The following is a 20,962-nucleotide window of genomic DNA, read 5'->3' as shown; positions in this document are numbered from 1 at the left end:
CCATAACAATAAAAATGACTTCACTGCAAAGTAGCTACACAAAATAAGTAAGATAGACCTGCAGAACACAATAAACACACACATCAACGAAATATACACATAAAAACAAACAATAAATAAAATGAGAATGAACAGAAAAAATCCCTCATGTACATTCACAGTGACTCACAGAATTTACAAATAAAAAATATAATATGGGAATACATAAAAAAAATGCAAAGGAGATATTAATTATCACATAAATAACTATCAGAAAAATCTATAACCTGAAGAGTAATTTAATTCACTGATATCAAGAATAAAATAAGGAAAATGAAGGGGGAAAACGAAAATGAGAATGGGGGGGGGGGAGGTTTTATTTGAATATATTGTCGTTTTAAACTATAATTACATTTATAGGTCGTGCAGATTAAAAACCCAAACCTAAATGTCAAGGTGTAGTAAGTCCCCCAGTGGTGAGCGTGTAGAATGCACGTCTCATGGCCCTTTTCTCTTGTTGCAGGTTCATCGGAACGTGCTACGCGCTGTTCTGGTACATCTTCTCGCTGGCACACGTCGCTCTCTTTGTGACCAGGTTCAGTTACAGTGAGGAGCTGCAGTCCTTTGTCGGGGCGCTCATTGTTGGGACATACAACGTGGTGGTTGTGATCGTGCTCACCAAGCTCCTGGTGGCTATGCTGCATAAAAGCTTCCAGCTCATCGCTGTAAGTGGTCTCTAAATTGCTGGTGTCTTCTTACATCTGCGTGACTCTGCCCCTCGCCCCCATCATTACCTGTGGGACACTTTTTGCCTCCGCACCCACCAATTCCATACTCTTTCCACTGTCTAAATCAGGGGTGGACAACTCCAGTCCTTAAGGGCCACCAACAGGCCAGGTTTTCAGGATATCCCTGCTTCAGCACAGGTGGTGCAGTCATTCTGATTGAGCCACCTGTGAGGGATATCCTGGAAATCTCACCTGCTGGTGAGCCTTAAGGACTGAAGTTGGACGGACACCCCTCGTCAAAATGAAGCATTTCATTGGCCCACACATGTCTGCTCTGTTACTCACTCACTCACTCACACTTCCCAACACTCTTGACCAGGTACTGCCCTACACAGCACCTTCTCCTGCATATATTTTAAATTTTAAGCAGTTCGGAGAAGGGGTGCCTCTTCTGGTCATGTGTTCTTATGTTTCATGCACTTATTTATTATAGTATAATTCCTTGTATAATAATAATTTTTCTGATGTAAACAATCACCCCCTTACACACATTTCCCAGCAATCCCCTTAAGACTTGAAAAAGTATCACATTATAATCACCCTCTTAACTACATTATCCATTCCCCAGAGTCCCTTCCATTATAGTCAGGGCCAGGGCCGCCAACAGGGGGGGACAGAGGGCACTGGCGTCCTGGGCCCCGTGAGTCAGGGGGGCCAGGCCATGCCCGTTAAAGTAAAAAAAAAATTTTTTTATTAAAAATGGCGGCGATTTTTCTGCGCGCATGCGCAAGCAGGGTATCCGTCCTGCTGCCTGTGGGCCCGCCCGTACAACCTCAGATAAACACTGTCATATTACATTACTGACATATTACACTGTCATGATTTATTTAACAAAAATAAAGCCAAAATGGAGAAGCCATGTGTGAAAAACTAAGTACATCTTATGATTCAATAGCTTGTAGAACCACCTTTAGCAGCAATAACTTGAAGTAATCATTTTCTGTATCACTTTATCAGTCTCTCACATCGTTGTGAAGGAATTTTGGCCCACTCTTCTTTAAAACGTTGCTTCGGTTCATTGAGGTTTGTGGGCATTTGTTTATGCACAGTTCTCTTAAGGTCCAGCCACAACATTTCAATCGGGTTGAGGTCTGAACTTTGACTGGGCCATTGCAACACCTTGATTCTTTTCTTTTTCAGCCATTCTGTTGTAGATTTGCTGGTGTGCTTGGGATCATTGTCCTGTTGCATGACCCAATTTCGGCCAAGCTTTAGCTGTCGGACAGATGGCCTCACATTTGACTCTAGAATACTTTGGTATATAGAGGAGTTCATGGTCGACTCAATGACTGCAAGGTTCCCAGGTCCTGTGGCTGCAAAAACAAGCCCAAATCATCACCCCTCCACCACCGTGCTTGACAGTTGGTATGAAGTGTTTGTGCTGATATGCTGTGTTTGGTTTTCGCCAAACGTGGCGCTGTGCATTATGGCCAAACATCTCCACTTTTGTCTCGTCTGTCCAAAGGATATTGTTCCAGAAGTCTTGTGGTTTGTTCAGATGCAACTTTGCAAACCTAAGCCGTGCTGCCATGTTCTTTTTAGAGAGAAGAGGCTTCTCCTGGCAACCCATCCAAACAAACCATCCTTGCTCAGTCTTTTTCTAATTGTACCGTCATGAACTTTAACATTTTACATGCTAACTGAGGCCTGTACAGTAGAGTCTGAGATGTAACTCTTGAGTATTTTGCCATTTCTCTGAGCATTGCACAGTCTGACCTTGGGGTGAATTTGCTGGGATGTCTACTTTTGGGAAGATTGGCAATTGTCTTGAATGTTTTCCACTCTTGAATAATCTTTCTCACTGTAGAATGATAGACTTTAAATTGTTTGGAAATGGCCTTATAACCCTTACCATATTGATGGGCAGCAACAATTGCTTCTCTAAGATCATTGCTGATGTCTTTCTTTTTGGCATTGTGTTAACACACACCTGAATGCTCCAGACCAGCAAACTGCTAAAACTTCGGCTTTTATAGAGGTGGTCACACTTGCTGATGATCAATTAATCAAGGGCATTTGTTAGCAGCACCTGTCTGCTACTTAGCATCTTAATTCCTATGGAAGCAGTAAGAGTGTACTTAGTTTTTCACACATAGCTTCTCCATTTTGGCTTTATTTTTGTTAAATAAATCATGACACGGTGTAATATGTCATGTGTTGTTGTTCATCTGAGGTCGTATTTACTTAATTTTTAGACCTGCTAAGGAATAGATGATGGTTATTATGTCCTGATATGTGAAACCATGGAATTCAAAGAGGGTGTACTTTCTTTTTCACATGACTGTATATATTTATCAGCCACATCCTTGGCTTGAGATATAGGGCCTCATGCAGAGAGCAGCGCTATTTAAAATTGGAGAGGGGAATAAAAAGTAGCTTTAATGGAGAGTTTTATTCTCCATATGCAGAAATGGGCGAAATCCGCTATTTTTAGCATTACTGCATGTGGAGAATTGTAAATGAGGAGATGCGCGCAGCTGAAAGGGAAGGAAAAAAAATCGCGCATTTTTTTTTTTCCCTATAGCCGGCGAGCTCCTGCTTCTTGCAAACTTTAGTTGGCCTAGAAAATTGAAGAAAATCGCGCCAAAAACAGCCGCTAGATGGCGAGCGCGCCTTTCTGAATTCGGATATTTTTCAGACTGGCGAGATGTAGTTTCTCGCCAGCCGCGCGGCGAGATTTTCAAATAGAAAAAAAAAAAGGGCGCGTTTTTCCTACCTCTCCATTTTCAGCTGTTTTTGCGCGATTTTCTCTGGAAAATGGCGAGATTTTAAATTGCGCTGCTCTCTGCATGAGGCCCATAGTGCTGCTTTGCGAACTCTACAGCAGTGCAAGTCACCTGCTCCACGAATACTTTTGTATACTTTTCACCAAAATACAATCTATTGGGACTTTGTCATAATTATTATTAGTGCTTTATAAATGCTTCATCTTTTTAGTTGTAGATTAAAGGAAGATGTCTGTCCGAGTTCATTTTCTCAGCACAAGCCCCTTATTTATTATTCAGTGCTTATTACTGCCAGCTGCCTCAGCTTAGCTGTTGTATCCATCCTGTTTTATCTCCAGCACATGAATTGGTTCCACTGTAAGGAGCACAGACTTTTCCTTGGATCGCCATCACTGGTTGAGGCCACATGTGACGCAGAGTAAATCAGAGAGCTGCAGAGCTCAGACATAAGGGATTTAGACAGGGATTGATGTAGGTTGCAGACCAGAGTATCACAGGGTTTGCTTATTTTATTTTATTCCTGTTGCACCCCTTCTTTGGATAGTAAAAGGAATTGTGTTGAAAATACTGTTAACCTGTTCAATGTTTTGGAAACAGGGGTACCGCTACCCTTTAACAATCTTTAGACCAGGGGTGCTCAAGACACCTCCCAGCAACAGGTCAGGTTTTGAGGATATCCCAGCTTCAGCACAAGTGGCTCAATCAGTGGCTCAGCCAAAGACTTAGCCACCTGTGCTGAAGCAGGGACTGATTGAGCCACCTGTGCTGAACCAGGGATATCCTAAAAACCTGACCTATTGGGGGGGGGGGGGGGTGGTTCTTAAGGACTGGACTTGATCACCCACTGCTTTAGACCACGGATTTACGTCAACCTGTTCATTTCCAAGATTAGATTTGAAAATGAAAAGACCCTTTGAATCACCCGAGTACGAATTGTCTGCGCTTTGTGAGAAAGACCTTTTGTATTCTCAGCTAGACTTCTGCCTAGTAACCTCAAAGAATTCTGGCAGCAAAGTCTTCAGCGTATTAATGCTCCCTCTTCTGAAGCAGAATGTGCCCTGTGCTAAATATTACTGCTTTGAAGTTGAAGCCGTTCCTTTGTTCACCTGCAAAAGCCTCAAAGTGCACTGGATCCACACAGATACGCCCAAGGTTAAATCATGGTAACAGATGACCTTGAGTGTTGAATGTCTCTGTATTCTACACATTCTCTCAGCGTCTCATGTCTTTCTGTCCTTGGTGCCCTAGAATCATGAGGATAACGAGTGGAAGTTTGCCCGGGCCAAGCTGTGGCTGAGCTACTTTGATGATAAATGTACCCTGCCTCCACCTTTCAACATTGTTCCCTCTCCCAAGACTATCTGCTATCTGTTCAACAGCCTGAGTAAATGGATCTGCGCTCTTACCCCTTCAGGAAAGGTCAAGCGGCAGAACAGCTTCAAGGTAAAGGTTCGCACCGCAAGCTGTAATTGGATAGTTGGAGACAGACTTTATACGCTAACTATTTTATCCAGTCGAGACCTTGAGCAGGGGTGGGCCAACTCCAGTCCTCAAGGGTTGCCAACAGGTCAGGTTTTCAGGATATCCCTGCTTCAGCACAGGTGGCTCAATCGAAGACTGAGCCACTGGTTGAGCCACCTGTGCTGAAGCAGGGACAGATTGAGCCACCTGTGTTGAAGAAGGGTCTGATTGAGCCACCTGTGCTGAAGCTGGGACTAATTGAGCCACCTACTGTATGCTGAAGCTGGAATATCCTGAAAGCCTGACCTGTTGGTGTCTCTTGAGGACTGGAGTTGGCCTCCCCTGCATTTAAGTCCCAATTGTCACTGAAGGAGTTACAGTATTGAAGCATGTTGTCCTTGAAATGTTAACGGGTTAACAGAGCCTGACTGGGCCATCTAACGCAGAAACATATATATATATATGTATGTGTATATATATATATATCTTATACTATATTAGTGAAAGCACTGTATGCCTGCCTGCCTGCCTGGATGACGGGTGTCCCTAGGGGAAATCTCATTGGTCCCTTGGGCCGCCCGCCCGCCCGCCCCCGCACACCTCTCATTGGCCTGAGGCGGAGTGACGGGCCACACACACACACACACAACACAGCAGCTCTATACACACACACACACACACACACACACAACACAGCAGCTCTATACACACACACACAACACAGCAGCTCTATACACACACTCACACACAACACAGCAGCTCTATACACACACACACACACACACACACACACAACACAGCAGCTCTATACACACACACACACACAACACAGCAGCTCTATACACACACACCCCCTCTGTCCGCCCCCTCCCCCCCATCACGTGCGCCGCCCTGCACTGGCTCCGGACGGGAAGCGCGGACCTCCTACCCCAGCCGCTCCCTTACCTCCCCGGCGCTACCACCCGCTCAGGTAAGTCACTGTGCGTCCCGCCTCAGCCTCAGGCCCACTGCGCGTCCCGCCTCAGCCTCAGGCCCACTGCGCGTCCCGCCTCAGCCTCAGGCCCACTGCGCGCCCCGCCTCAGCCTCAGGCCCACTGCGCATGCCGCCTCAGCCTCAGGCCCACACAGGGCGCTTCCTACCGCCGCTCAGCCGGACGCCACATCGAGCGGCCGCCGGGGGGGGGGGGGGAGCACGAGTCTCAGGCCCACACAGGGCGCTTCCTGCCGCCGCCTGCACGCCTCACTCAGCAGGACGGCACATCGGGGGACCAAGCGGGCGCCAGGGGGGGGGGGAGCGCGAGTCACGGGGAACGGGGGAGGGGGGGGCGAGCCGCGAGTCACAGGGAACGGGGGGGGGGGGAGTCACGGGGAACGGGGAGGGGCCACCAGCCGAACCAGCAGGGGGACGGACGCACGGAGGAGGGGGGGGAAATGCCCATACATAAATTATGACAATACATATGCCCACTGCTCTCCACCCCCCCCACTCCCCTTTCACCCCCCCCACTCCCCTTTCCCCCCCACTCCCCTTTCCCCTGTCCCCCACTCCCCTTTCCCCCGTCCCCCACTCCCCTTTCCCCCGTCCCCCACTCCCCTTTCCCCCGTCCCCCACTCCCCTTTCCCCCGTCCCCCACTCCCCTTTCCCCCGTCCCCCACTCCCCTTTCCCCCCACTCCCCTTTCCCCCCCCCGCTCCCCTTTCCCCCCCCCGCTCCCCTTTCCCCCCCACTCCCCTTTCCCCCCCCCCGCTCCCCTTTCCCCCCCCCGCTCCCCTTTCCCCCCCCCCCGCTCCCCTTTCCCCCCCCACTCCCCTTTCTCCCCCCGCCCGCTCCCCTTTCTCCCCCCGCCCGCTCCCCTTTCTCCCCCCACCCGCTCCCCTTTCTCCCCCCGCCCGCTCCCCTTTCTCCCCCCCCGCTCCCCTTTCTCCCCCCCTGCTCCCCTTTCTCCCCCCCGCTCCCCTTTCTCCCCCCCCCCACTCCCCTTTCTCCCCCCCCGCTCCCCTTTCTCCCCCCCCGCCCCGCTCCCCTTTCTCCCCCCCCCCGCTCCCCTTTCTCCCCCCCCCGCTCCCCTTTCTCCCCCCCCCCCCCCGCTCCCCGCTCCCCTTTCTCCCCCCCCCCAAACCTTTACAACAAATACTCACCTATTGTTCCACGATTTATAAATAATACTACCTATTACGCATTTACATCCCGGGCAACGCCGGGTCTCTCAGCTAGTACTGTATATATGTGTGTGTGTGTATATATATATATATATATACACTGTATATAATAATTATTATTTATTGTGTTCCTGTGTAACACTGCAGGGGTTACAGGACCATATGGCATGACTATGTAATGCCTTCTAGTCTGGCACTAGATGGTATAATGGTGCAATACACCTGCTGATGTAAAAAGAAAAACAAATCCTACATTCTAGTCTCTTCACTTCTGCCATTGAATCTCTGCTTATCACATGAACACGCCACGATTCTCCCGTCTCAAAACGTGGCCTGATTACTTGGTGAGGTTGGGGCATTATCTGCACTAGCTGCGCCACCATGTCCTAAAACCGATTCATCGCAATGTTCTAGTCCTTCATATTGAAATGTTATCGATATACCTATATTACCATTTTTAGCTATCCTTTTTCTTTATGAAATTAATTTTTTTTGTTTATGAAATTTCTGTATTTCTTGCTGGCAATTTTGATCTGTTTGGGAAAGTGTATGAGAAAATGGGAGTGATTGGGAGTTTTTAAGATGGCTGCTCTGCTGATCTGAGATTCCTTGTCTAAGATTGTATACTACAGTGTGTCTCCAAAAACATTTTATTTTGTAGCCAGAAACCATAGAATGTTTATTGAAAGGAAACACAGAATCGGACTGGGTTACATTATTCAAAGACTTATAACCAGTAGAAATAAGATTTAGATGGTATTTTAATTGTTTTTATTAGAGATCCTCAGACTATTACACTCACTAAGAATGAGAACGTTTAAATTGTGTCAAATAAAAGTGAAATCTCATTATATTTCTAAAGGGAGGTTCTATATGAGTGCAAACATATGAGGGTCTTTTTGTTGTGGTTGGTAGACATTATTTATATATTCCCTGGTTTGCATTTGCTTTCTCTATCTCATCTGTTTGGGGAAGTGTTCCAGAAAATGTAAGTGAATGTGAGTTTAAAAGATTTGAGTAAGATTCCTTGTCTAAGATTGCAATGTTGCTGCTAATGGCTCTGTCTTTGAAGTAAGTGAAGCCATTTCTAAATCCAAGTGTCCTCTCCTTCTGACCTTAGGATGTCACCTTTTCTCCCTGGTTTTTGAAGGATCAAACAGATTGTAAGCTCATGTGTAAATTCGGCTTCTATCGGAAGTCATTCGATATAGTCCAAAATGGCCATTTGGGCTTTTATCAGACGAAAAGTCCCAATGACGTCAAAGTGAGTTTTTTTTCGTACAACAACGGCTCTAACGGCCGCTTTGGACTATATTACACGTGTCACTTGGGGATTAGCATACGGGACGATCTTGCAGTGACCGGTCAGTGGAGCCAAACATCAGGCATGGCACATAGCCTAACAACCTATCACTAGCAGAAAGAACATGTGTGATGCCACTTGAGGAAATATTATCAATATAAATACACAGATAGGATGAGTTACAAGGTCAACCAAATGTAACGCAGGTGGAACTCCATGGACATATGTGTTTATTATTCAACCTCCTCTACTATGTAACTGTTCATGAGACTTTACCTACTGGGTCTAGTTCTAGAGGTCATATCGATGACCTGTTCCGAAAAAAGCACGAAAGATGATGAAGGTTTTCATTTAAAGTCTTACAAAGGTCGACTACAGGACCTTACTGTGTTCACTTTTGAAGTGATTAATGAATCCAATATGGCTGAGGCTTTATACACCTCAGGCAGACAGTAGCCAAGGTAGTGCAACGAGGCATCTTTCATAGTAAAAACAAACAATAGTTCTGAACCTTTTTCGGTTGGCGTACCTCTTGATCCTCGAGACAGCACATACCTCCTCTCAATGGTGACAGTTATTTGAATGCTAAACTACGTGTATCATCACAAATACAAGATACAACAACTCAAAGGCCTTTATGGAGAATCCAAACAAAACGTAGTCTCAGTGTGTGAAGACCACTGCGTGTTTGCAACCAACACTTCCATTCTGGGAGGAGAGTGAGAGAGTGAGAGAGTGAGAGAGTGAGAGAGTGAGAGAGTGAGAGAGTGAGAGAGTGAGAGAGTGAGAGAGTGAGAGAGTGAGAGAGTGAGAGAGTGAGAGAGTGAGTCAGGTCATGTTCGACTTTCAGCTTGTTCCTCACTTTGGTCTTGATTGGTAAAAGTGCAGAAAATCCTGATTCACGGAGGTAGGCTGTGACACATGGGACTAGAACTTTGTAAGCTCTCTTGCTTGGTCAGGATGGGACATGTCTCACCAAGTTTGCACCAGAATCGATCCAGTTCCATTCATTCAAAAAACGAGACAAAGTGAATAAAGTCACAAATAATGTCCATTCTGTATACGCCGAATATACCTTTCGCTCCTCAAAATATCTCATGTACCCCTTGGGCGTCCTGGGACCCAGGTTCAGAACCACTGCATTAGGACATCAGTTCGTGTATAAAAGCAGCAATCCCCTAAAGAAGCCTATAGGAGTGTAACTCATATAATGTTAGTATTTTGCCCCCTCTATTTTTTTTCACCTCTAGCATCTGAAGTGAACCTTGAGACTGCCCTGGGCTCTGGGGATAGCTCCATTTTAACCTCCCGGACATTTAATATTTCAACCGCTTATATCTCCTGAACAGAGCATTGTATTTAAAAAAATAAAAACCGCGTTGGTAAGGGCAAGAAGAGATCTCTTAAAGAAAGTAGGCGGCTGCTTTGAAGTTGGATGGTGATAAACTCAGGGAATGTGAGGAAGGTTTTTGGTGCTTTGAGAATAATAGATGCCTTAAAGCAGAAGATAAAAAATGATCAGGATGCACAGGAGAGATCCCTGCAGGGGTGGGAAGCTTCCGAAAAAGGGCCTTGATCTGGTAGAATCTATGGTTACATACAGTAGGGCATAGAGAAAACATGTGGGCAGTGTGGACCGTACCCACTGTCAAGTTCTACGTCTTTTCCACATTTCACAAAGGTGTCATCTTATTGCATGCTTCGTGAGAACCTATTTTGGGTGGATTCTTGTTTTCAATTAGGAAATCTCAGCGGTTTGAAAGGATGACGACATGATCATTAAAGAGTGATTTTGGTTTTCTATCAAACATCACAGGGGTGTTTCACCGTGTCCCCTTTCAAGGAATGCCTGGCTTTTAAAAAAAAATAAATACAATTTTAAACATAATTTGGAATATTTGTTTATGGTCAAGGAGCAAGACTAAAACATATGAGAAGGACTGTTTATTCAGCTAAGGGTTACAAACGACCTCTGTCCAACACTGAGCTTACTGACTTATTGTACCAAATATAGGACTTTGTAAGTGGTCTATATTTCAGTGGTTACCTTGGTAGTAGGAATAGATTTATAGGGTGCTCTTGCTGGAAGGTGCATTCGCTGGTTAGAACCATCCTCGTACAGCAACAAAAAGTGATCTATAAAATATATAAGTAAGAATGGCCTAAAATGTTCACTCCAGATGCTAAAGATGAAGAAAAACCGAGGGGGCAAAATACTAACATTATAGGAGTTTTTTTTAGGGGATTTACCCTGCGTCTCGCCATTTAGGCAGCACTGGGCTCTGGGTAGAGCTCCATTTTAGAGTCAGTAATGCAGTAACTGCTTTATTCTCTGGGTTCATTGTCTTCTTACCAGATTGAATCAGGGTTGTGCCATGAAGCTCATTGGCAGTGAAAGGGTAAAAATATGACTTTTCCAGCAGAGGGGCGAGCCATGGATGTGATTGCATGATGTAGCCGCTCTGGCAGTGAAGTGGTTATGTGACATTAAGCTGAAACATAGAACCAGTGCATGAGTTCACAATGCGTTTTCTATCGCTCATTTGCACGTCATTACCCAGATTCCCTGGCTGCAGTGGAAGCATTGCATGCTAAGAGATAATGAGGAAAGGCAGGCTGCAGACCTGAGACTTGTGATTGTGCTCACACATGGGATTTTTAAGAGCTAATTGCCACAATAGTCAAAATAAAGCTAATTTGTTCAAATCAAAGTTTGTTTTTAATTGAATAAATTGATTGGCACCTTAACTTACTCGTCCACTAATTTCTCTGGCACAGATGTGGTTCCCAGACAGTAATACAGTAGGTGATTGGAACCTATTGGAATGTGGAACTGTTTCCTGCAGGCATAAGATTGCAATTATTAGGGGGATCTCAGATAAGAGAACAGCCATCTGCACTCTCCATGAGCCAGCCAGAAATCCCACAACATACTCCCTCTTAGGTTTCAGTCTTATATCACCGGGTTTCAGTAACAGCTACCGCCACTTTCTTAAACCAACAATTCCCCCACTAGAATTGATTAACAGAATCGTAACCCGGAGCTGACCCCACCCGATTATTATCGCCCCGGGCACCTCACGGAAGATGGGACATTTCCCTTTTGTATGTGCCAGTGTTTCTGGACACTAGGGGAAATTAGTCTGGCCCCGAGACCTGGGCAAATTTTTCACGCATGTTCGCGGGCAAGGCGAAAATAAAATGTTGTGCATTGTGAACTTTCCTAAAAAGGTTGTGAAAATGCAAAAAATAAGGGGGGAAAAAAATAGACATTTTCTCTAATGCACACCATCCAAGCTTCACTCCCATGGGCCAATAGGAAGCCGGAATTTCATGAGAGAACTGTATTATGGCTTCCTATTGGTCAACCCTGGCGGCCATATTTGAATTTACCGGCATATAAAAAGGTAAATATCACTGGGATTAGGGAGTCACCGGAACTAAACATAGCGCTATTCAGATTCTATAAAACAAAACAATAAAAGTAATATTAAAAACGGGGATGCTGTTTAAAGGGGCACAGTCCAAGCAGCTTAAAAAAATGTCAATCCTTTTTTGTGTTAATATATTCGGCTTTTGAAAACTAATTACCTAAGCTGCCAATCGATTCGTTCTCCCGCGATCGATCAGCAAAGATCCTGCTTCCCAGGGTTCACTAAATGGCCACCATTCAATTTCAAATCAATTCTTCAGTCAGTGTAACTCAGCAGCTACAATGTATTTTTATATAACTTAACATTATCTATTGTTACAGTTTGCAGCTCAAACTGCTGGGAACATTGGCAACAAATTATCACAAACAGGAAAGTGTTACAAATATCTTGCACTGCTGGGGAGGTGTGCTAAAACCTGCTGTAGAAATCAAAGGATGCTCAGTATATTAATACTCATTAAAAATGGCATTAAGAGTTGCATTTTAAAATAAAAAAAGGTAGTAATTATTATCTAATACTACAGAACTGATTTATTTAAGAAAAAAACACATTGCCTGGATTGCTCCTTTAAAGCTGCAGACAAAGCAATATCATACGTGTGTTTAAAAAATAAAACAACTGTGACATTTTTAATGTATTATAACTTAACAAGCAATTTTTATTTCTATAGCAACCATTTACAAAGTCACATCTGTGTCCTCTCTGGAAAGAGGTTCTGGCACACCCCTTTTGAGCCCTGCCCTCTCTCTTGCAGTGCACCAATTGTATCTAGTGACTGCCTGGTCACATGATCTTTCCCACAGAACTTTGCATCTTTGGTCCTCTTCTGCTGCACTGACAGCCATTTAGTGAAGCCCAGCGCCGAATCTTCGCAGATCGATCACAGGAGAACAGATTAACCGGCAACTTAGCTAATTACTGATCATTGTGCGGATTGTATTAATACACATATTAATGGGGAAAAAAATTAAATATTTAAAACAAAAACAAAAAAAACCTGACAAATTTGACTCCTGCGTTAAAGGGAGCAGCCCAAGGGAAAAGTTAAAAAAAAAAAGTATGAAATAATATTTGTTAATAAATTGAATAATTTTATTAAAGGTTTTATAAACTCCATGTCATCATTGCTAAGCAATGAGATATCTGGATCCATGTTTTACTGCATTTTGAATATATTGGCACCTTGTATCATGGTAACAAATATGTCCAGTGGTTGACAAATCACCAAAAAATCTACTCGCCACACAAAAAAATCTACTCGCACACCTAGTACCAAACGTGTGCTGCTTGGGCCAATATTTACTCGCCCGGGGGTTAAATCCACTCGCCCGGGGCGAGCAAATGTATAGGTTTGTCGAACACTGAATATGTCCATTATTATAAAGGAGGAATACTATGTTTTGTCGCTACAAACAAGAGTAGAGGAGTACAAATAATGTAAAGGAACTTTGGGTGTTACAAAATTTTATTAACTATTAGCAGAAAAGGATAGACGTTGTCCTGGAACAGGATTATACATTTTCTCTGTTCTCACACAGCCAGCTCTCCCCAGGGAAAGTTACATGTTTTTCCCTGCTCTGATGCAGCCAGAGCTGTGTAAACTGCTACATTATTGTTACATATCACCTCTTTACAAAGCCACTAGTTGGTTGCCCTGGCAACCTCCCAACCCTTATAGCCATAAGGTTGGTTTAGCCCAGGTCCCCTGCCCCTTTCTGTTTAATGGAATGGTCCTTAGCCTGTTCCTGTCTGTTACAGGAAAGTGTATTCCTTTTCCTAACAAGCTGCCTAAGGGCCAGCTCAGACAGAAAGCAATGTGAAGCGCGCGCACGTCAGTCGCAATTTCAAGTTGTTCGGTGGGAATTTTAAAACTGAAAACTCCACCGGCGGCAAAGTGCAGCGTTGACGCTGCGACATTTTGCCGCCACAACCCGAATTTAAATTTGGTGCTTCTGTCGCGTGACATGAGCTGGTTGAACCAATAGAGGCGAGCCAGCTCCATGACGTGTCCATTACACGCCCCCAAACGCCACGACCCAACGCCTGCAGTTTGAGCAGAGATCGCTGGGCTGGAGGAGCGCGCGGCAGAGGCGCGAACGCAAGCACGGTCCCGCAGCAGCCTGTCTGAGCGTGCCTTTAGTGAGTACACTCTCCCCTCCATTACTGCTTCTGCAAAGGCAATCCTTTTTTACCTTCCTCTCTGGGAGGCACTCTCACACAGCAGAACACCTTCCCATCATAGGTCATTCTCCTGACAAGAGAAATCTTCCAATTATATCCTTGTGCAAGTATTTTTATTTCTGTTAACTCCCCCAATAAAGTTGAAGAAAATAGAAGGACTTTGTGTGCTTTAAAAAGGGGACGAGTTAAGCTATCTGGGCCTACTCACATGCTACGCATGGCCCTGGATCCAGAATAGAAGTGATAATATACCCATTGCACAATTCCATGAATAGCCTTACATATTTGCAGTAGCACAACCAGGTGGGGGGGGGGGGGCAAGGCTGTATTTGCACATCCCCAAGAACTTCATATATTGGAGCAGGGTGGCAGAGAAGGAGGAGGGCGCGAGGCAGATCCCCTTTCACCTCTACAGTGAGTTGTGGTCCAGCTCATAATGTAATGCCACAACTTAGAAAGGCAGCAGTACAACCAGTCCCAGAATCCCTTGCGTACAGAGCCCCTGGAAGGAGGTTGTCACATGGCAGGCAGCAAAGATTCAGTGCAGAGGCTGTCTGACATGTGACTTCCCTCTATAATCATTCCCTCAGAGGTAGGACCTGAACCCACTGCCCCATCTCTCTCTGTGTGCGCACTGCCCCCTCTCCTGCACCCCCGTTTCTCTCCTGCACCCACTGCCCCATCTCTCTCTCTGTTCCCACTGCCCGCTCTTCTGCATCCACTGTCCCATCTCTCTCTGCCCACAGCCCCCTCTCTTGCACCCACTGTCCCCATCTCTCTCTCTGCCACATCCCCCTCTCCTGCACCCCGTCTCTCTCCTGCACCCACTGCCCCATCTCTCTCTGTGCCCACTGCCCCATCTCTCTCTGTGCCCACTGCCCCCTCTCCTGCACCCCCTCTATCTCTCTGACCCTTGTCCACTGCCCTCTCTCTCTTGCACCCACACATCCTCTCCTGCAACCACAGTCCTCTCTCTCTTTCTGACCTCTCTCCTGCACCGTTACCCCCTCCCCTACACTCACTGTCCCTTTCTCTCTGCCCACTGTCCCCTCCCCTGCACCCACTGCCCATCTGTCTCTCTAATGCAACCACTGCCCCTCTCCCTCTCTCCCCCTCTCCCCCTCTGTGCGCCTTCTTGAACCCACTGCCCTTCTGTCTCTGCCCACATCCCCCCTCTTCTTCCTCTCTCTCTGTCTCTCTCTCTCGCCCCTTTCTGTCTCTCCATCCTACAACCACTGCCTCTGTTATTTTATATTTATAATAACATAAGTGTAGACAAGAGTCTTATTCTTTTGTGTGCAATAATAAATACATTAATAAAGCAGATATGCTGCACATTGATTTATTTACAAAACAACAACTTTTAACCCCCCCCCCCCCCCGCCCCAATATGAATTTCTGGCTGTGCCCCTGCATACACCAGTATTTCCAAAGATCAAATAAGGAGGAACATTTCTCCAGAGGCTGAGCAAGGAGTGGAGATTTCCGAGTTACTATTCTATATATGTCAATTACTAATTGGACATATAACATACACACCTTGGTCATACTGCCATGTTTGTTCTGGGGGAAATATGAGTCAGGAGTCAGGATAGATTAATCATTTAATTAGGGAACTGGATAGTGCCAGCTCCCTAATAACCATATGTTCCCTTTATCCTGTAATGTCCCGCAGATTTCATTGAAATTCTGCAGCAATATATACACTTCATCAATCACCCACTATGCCATGATTTTGATTAATGCATAAATTACATTGAAGGTTTAATACGGGATAATAATCAGGAATACCTAATGGAAAACAAAATTATTAGTAATAGTCAACATGGATTTATGAAGGATAGATCATGCCAAAATAACCTTATTTGTTTCTTTGAGGAGGTAAGTATGAATTTAGACCAGGGAAATGCAGTTGATGTGGTCTACTTATATTTTGCAAAGGCTTTTGATACGTTTCCACACACGAGGTTAATGTACAAAATAAAGCAAATTGGACTCAGTTAAAATATTTGCACCTGGATTGAAAACTGGTTGAACGACAGACAAGAGAAATTTGTTATAAATTGAACTTTTTCAGGTTGGGCTAAAGTCGTGAGTGGAGTACCTCAGGGATCGGTACTGGGACCCCTGCTTTTTAACTTGTTTATTAATTACGTTGAGGTTGGCATCAAGAGCAAAGTCTCCATCTTTGCTGATGATACTAAATTGTGTAAGGTAGTAGAATCAGAGCAGGATGTCATTTCTCTCCAGGAGGACTTGGATAGAATGGAATCTTGGGCAGGTAAATGGCAGATGAGGTTTAATACAGATAAATATATTTTATCTATTTAATTTATATAAATAAATTAAATGAGGATAAATTGGGTGAATCCTTGATGGAGAAGGATTTAGGAGTGCTTGTAGATAGCAGGCTTAGCAATAGTGCCCAAAGTCATGCAGTAGCTGCAAAGGCAAACAAAATCTTATCTTTCATTAAACGGGCAATGGATGGAAGGGAAGTAAACATAATTATGCCCCTTTACAAAGCATTAGTAAGACCAAACCTTGAATATGGAGTACAATTTTGGGCACTACTCCTTAGAAAAGACATTCTGGAACTAGAGAGAGTGCAGAGAAGAGCCACCAAATTAATAAAGGTGATGGACAATCTATCTTATGAGGAGAGGCTAGGTAAATTAGATTTATTTACATTAGAAAAGACGTGTCTAAGAGGGGATATGATAACTACATACAAATATATTCGGGGACATTTCAGGGAGCTTTCAAAAGAATTATTCATCCCAAGGACAGTACAAAGGACTCGGGGACATCCCTTAAGGTTGGAGGAAAGGAGATTTCACCAGCAGCAAAGAAAAGGGTTCTTTAAAGTAAGGGCAGTTAAAATGTGGAATTCATTGCCCATGGAGACTGTGATGGCAGATACAATAGATTTATTCAAAAACAATGGATCAATAAGGAAGTATAGATATAGGATAAAGTATCTGTTGTCTAAATGTAGCATAGGTTGGACTTGATGGACGTACGTCTTTTTTCAACCTCATCTACTATGTAACTATGTAACATACATTTTCCAAAAGGACCCAACTCTTATAAAAAAAGCAAATACATATATTTCCTGCATGGTGAATGTAGTGTTGGTAGGGCATGGGATGCATTGATTTTATAGAGGGCAGTCTCCATTGCACCCCAGAAACTCCACACTAAGACCTGCAAACTTGACCATCTACCCAGCACTTTGCTACTAGCAAAGAAGAACCTGGAATGCTGGAGAGCAGGAAAACAAAGACTAGTGAGGAGCAACCAGGAAAGTGGTCAATAATGTTTAGCCTAATGGTTCTTTCTGTTTGTAGGAATGGAAGAGTCTGAAGCAGAAGCGAGATGAGAACTACCAGAAGGTCATGTGCTGTCTTGTCCACCGTTACTTGACCTCCATGCGGCAGAAGATGCAAAGCACGGATCAGGCCACCGTGGAAAACCTGAACGAGCTCCGCCAGGATCTATCGAAATTCCGGAATGAGATGAGGGATCTCCTTGGTTTCCGGACCTCCAAATACGCAATGTTCTATCCAAGGAACTAAAAACCCTCCGTTACACCTTATACAGAACTGAGCTTATTCCACCCAAAAAGCTTTTTATGTTGATGTTCACCCAGTTCGCGTCGGTATCTTCAGTCACGTTCAGTGCTTTTCCCCATCAAATCTCTACACTATGTTGGGTCATTGTATCTCAAATGCAAGTTGGACTTTCTTTGTGGAAACAGTGTTAATTAATATTGTCATAACATTAATTTACATGAGTGAAAGACCCCTATTTTTACCCAAAGACACTATATATAATGTATGTATATGTGACTTTTATGCAATATAAGGTTAAAAAAAAAAAAAACCTCTTGCTGTAAAATAGTATTGATAAACTGATTTATCATATTCCCATTATGCTTTTCTTTTATTTCTCACATTTGGCTAATGGCTACATTGCTGCCAAATGCTCCCTTTCCCCTAAGCCAGAGCTTTCCAAACTTTTCATGTTGGTGACACACTTTTTAGACATGCTTCGTTTCGCGACACTGTAAATCTGTTTTACTAGCAAACCGGAGGTTAAACTAACCCCTTATAAGAGATACGGACACATACATAAATTGTAATAACAAAATGTATGGGGACACAACATATCTCATTAAAACCTTTCATTTATATTTTTTAAAATATATGATTTGTAAGATAATAACATCTATTTCCAAGATTGTTGTCATTTATGAGTAACAATATGTAAATATGTGCAAGAATTAAAAACAATTGAATAACACCAATAACAACGTGCCATTTTAATGAGGTTGATGGGATGAACACAGCTTTTGAATATTTGGTGGAATATTAGATAAAGACACTCGCATTTCGTCATCAAGCATTTTTAAGCTTCTACGTTTCAGTGTCTTTAAGTTTGTCATCGTTGAAAAGGATACTTCACAAATGTATGTAGTAGAAAACGGCAGAATAATTTTGAACGCTTTTTTTACCTATGGATGCATTTTTGAAACGCGAGGAGAGGATAGGGTGGAGAGAGGGAGAGACAGAGAGAGAGAGAGAGAGAGAGGAGAGGGTTGGAGAGAGAGAGAAAAAGAGAGGAGAGGGTGGAGAGACGAGACGGTGAGAGAGAGAGATAGTGAGGGTGAGAGAGAGGGAGACAGAGAGGGTGAGAGAGAGGGTGAGAGAGAGGGAGACAGAGAGGGTGAGTGAGAGAGAGAGAGACAGGGTGAGAGAGAGATAGAGAGGGTGACAGAGAGAGAGGGTGGGTGACAGAGAGAGAGAGTGACAGAGAGAGAGAGAGTGAGAGACAGAGAGAGAGAGAGAGAGTGAGTGAGTGAGTGACAGAGAGAGAGAGTGACACAGTGAGAGAGAGACAGGGTGACAGAGAGAGAGGGTGACGAGAGAGAGAGAGAGGGTGACAAGAGAGAGAGAGAGGGTGACAGAGAGAGAGAGAGAGGGCGACAGAGAGTGGGTGACACAGAGAGAGAAAGTGACAGAGAGAGAGAGTGGGTGACAGAGAGAGAGAGTGGGTGACACACAGAGAGAGAGAGGGTGACATACAGAGAGAGAGAGGGTGACACACAGAGAGAGAGAGGGTGACACACACAGAGAGAGAAGGTGACAGAGAGAGAGAGAGGGTGACAGAGAGAGAGGGTGACGAGAGAGAGAGAGAGAGAGAGAGAGGGTGACAAGAGAGAGAGAGAGGGTTACAGAGAGAGAGAGAGGGTGACAGAGAGAGAGAGGGCGACAGAGAGAGAGAGAGTGGGTGACACAGAGAGAGAGAGTGACAGAGAGAGAGAGTGGGTGACAGAGAGAGAGAGGGTGACACACAGAGAAAGAGAGGGTGACACACAGAGAGAAAGAGAGGGTGACACACAGAGAGAGAGAGAGGGTGACACACAGAGAGAGAGAGGGTGACAGAGAGAGAGAGGGGTGACAGAGAGAGAGGGTGACGAGAGAGAGAGAGAGAGAGAGAGAGAGAGAGAGGGTGACACAGAGAGAGAGAGAGGGTGACAGAGAGAGAGAGAGGGTGACAGAGAGAGAGGGTGACGAGAGAGAGAGAGAGTGACAAGAGAGAGAGAGAGGGTTACAGAGAGAGAGAGAGAGAGGGCGACAGAGAGAGAGAGGGCGACAGAGAGAGAGAGAGAGTGGGTGACACAGAGAGAGAGAGTGACAGAGAGAGAGAGGGTGACAGAGAGAGAGAGAGAGGGTGACAGAGAGAGAGAGAGGGTGACAGAGAGAGAGGGTGACAGAGAGAGAGAGAGGGTGACAGAGAGAGAGAGGGTGACAGAGAGAGAGAGGGTGACAGAGAGAGAGAGGGTGACAGAGAGAGAGAGAGGGTGACAGAGAGAGAGAGTGACAGAGAGAGAGGGTGACAGAGAGAGAGGGTGACAGAGAGGGTGTGACAGAGAGAGAGAGGGTGGCAGATAGAGAGGATGACAGAGAGAGGGGATGACAGAGAGAGAGAGGGTGACAGAGAGAGAGAGAGGGTGACAGAGAGAGAGAGAGAGGGTGACAGAGAGCGAGAGGGTGACAAAGAGAGAGAGGGTGACAAAGAGAGAGAGGGTGACAGAGAAAGAGGATGACAGAGAGAGAGAGGGTGACACAGAGAGAGAGTGTGACACAGAGAGAGAGTGTGACACAGAGAGAGAGTGTGACACAGAGAGAGAGGGTGACACACAGAGAGAGGGTGACACAGAGAGAGAGGGCGACACAGAGAGAGAGGTGACAGAGAGAGAGAGAGAGGATGACACAGAGAGAGAGAGTGGGTGACACAGAGAGAGAGAGAGTGGGTGACACAGAGAGAGAGAGAGTGGGTGACACAGAGAGAGAGGGTGACACAGAGAGAGAGGGTGACAGTGAGAGTGAGGGTGACAGAGAGAGAGAGGGTGACAGAGAGAGAGAGGGTGACAGAGGGACAGAGAGGGTGACAAAGAGAGAGAGGGTGACAGAGAGAGAGGGTGACAGAGAGAGAGGGTGACAGAGAGAGAGAGAGGGTGACACAGAGAGAGAGTGTGACACAGAGAGAGAGGGTGACACAGAGAGAGAGTGTGACACAGAGAGAGAGTGTGACACAGAGAGAGAGGGTGACACACAGAGAGAGGGTGACAGAGAGAGAGAGGGCAACACAGAGAGAGAGGTGACAGAGAGAGAGAGAGGATGACACAGAGAGAGAGAGTGGGTGACACAGAGAGAGAGAGTGGGTGACAGAGAGAGAGAGGGTGACAGTGAGAGTGAGGGTGACAGAGAGAGAGAGGGTGACAGAGAGAGAGAGGGTGACAGAGAGAGAGAGGGTGACAGAGAGAGAGGGTGACAGAGAGAGAGAGAGGGTGACAGAGAGAGAGAGGGTGACAGAGAGAGAGAGGGAGACAGAGAGAGAGAGGGTGACAGCGAGAGAGAGGGTG

At 45.3% G+C, this 20,962-nt stretch overlaps 1 protein-coding gene across 1 annotated transcript in view; it reads left to right on the top strand.

The window, feature by feature from the left end:
- Positions 1-18,345, top strand: part of TRPC1 (transient receptor potential cation channel subfamily C member 1) — a 48,490-nt gene extending 30,145 nt beyond the window's left edge. The window contains exons 11-13 of the mRNA XM_075570097.1: positions 503-704; positions 4,742-4,936; positions 17,382-18,345. Coding sequence (XP_075426212.1) covers positions 503-704; positions 4,742-4,936; positions 17,382-17,609 — 625 coding nt within the window. The 3' untranslated portion in view covers positions 17,610-18,345. The remainder of the gene's footprint in view (positions 1-502; positions 705-4,741; positions 4,937-17,381) is intronic.
- Positions 18,346-20,962: the final 2,617 nt, after the last annotated feature.

This window comes from Ascaphus truei, chromosome 14 (genome assembly GCF_040206685.1).
Source record: "Ascaphus truei isolate aAscTru1 chromosome 14, aAscTru1.hap1, whole genome shotgun sequence".
NCBI classification, from domain to species: Eukaryota; Metazoa; Chordata; class Amphibia; order Anura; family Ascaphidae; genus Ascaphus; species Ascaphus truei.
Note: the sequence above shows the minus strand (reverse complement) of the source record. Positions and strands in the feature narration are given on the sequence as shown.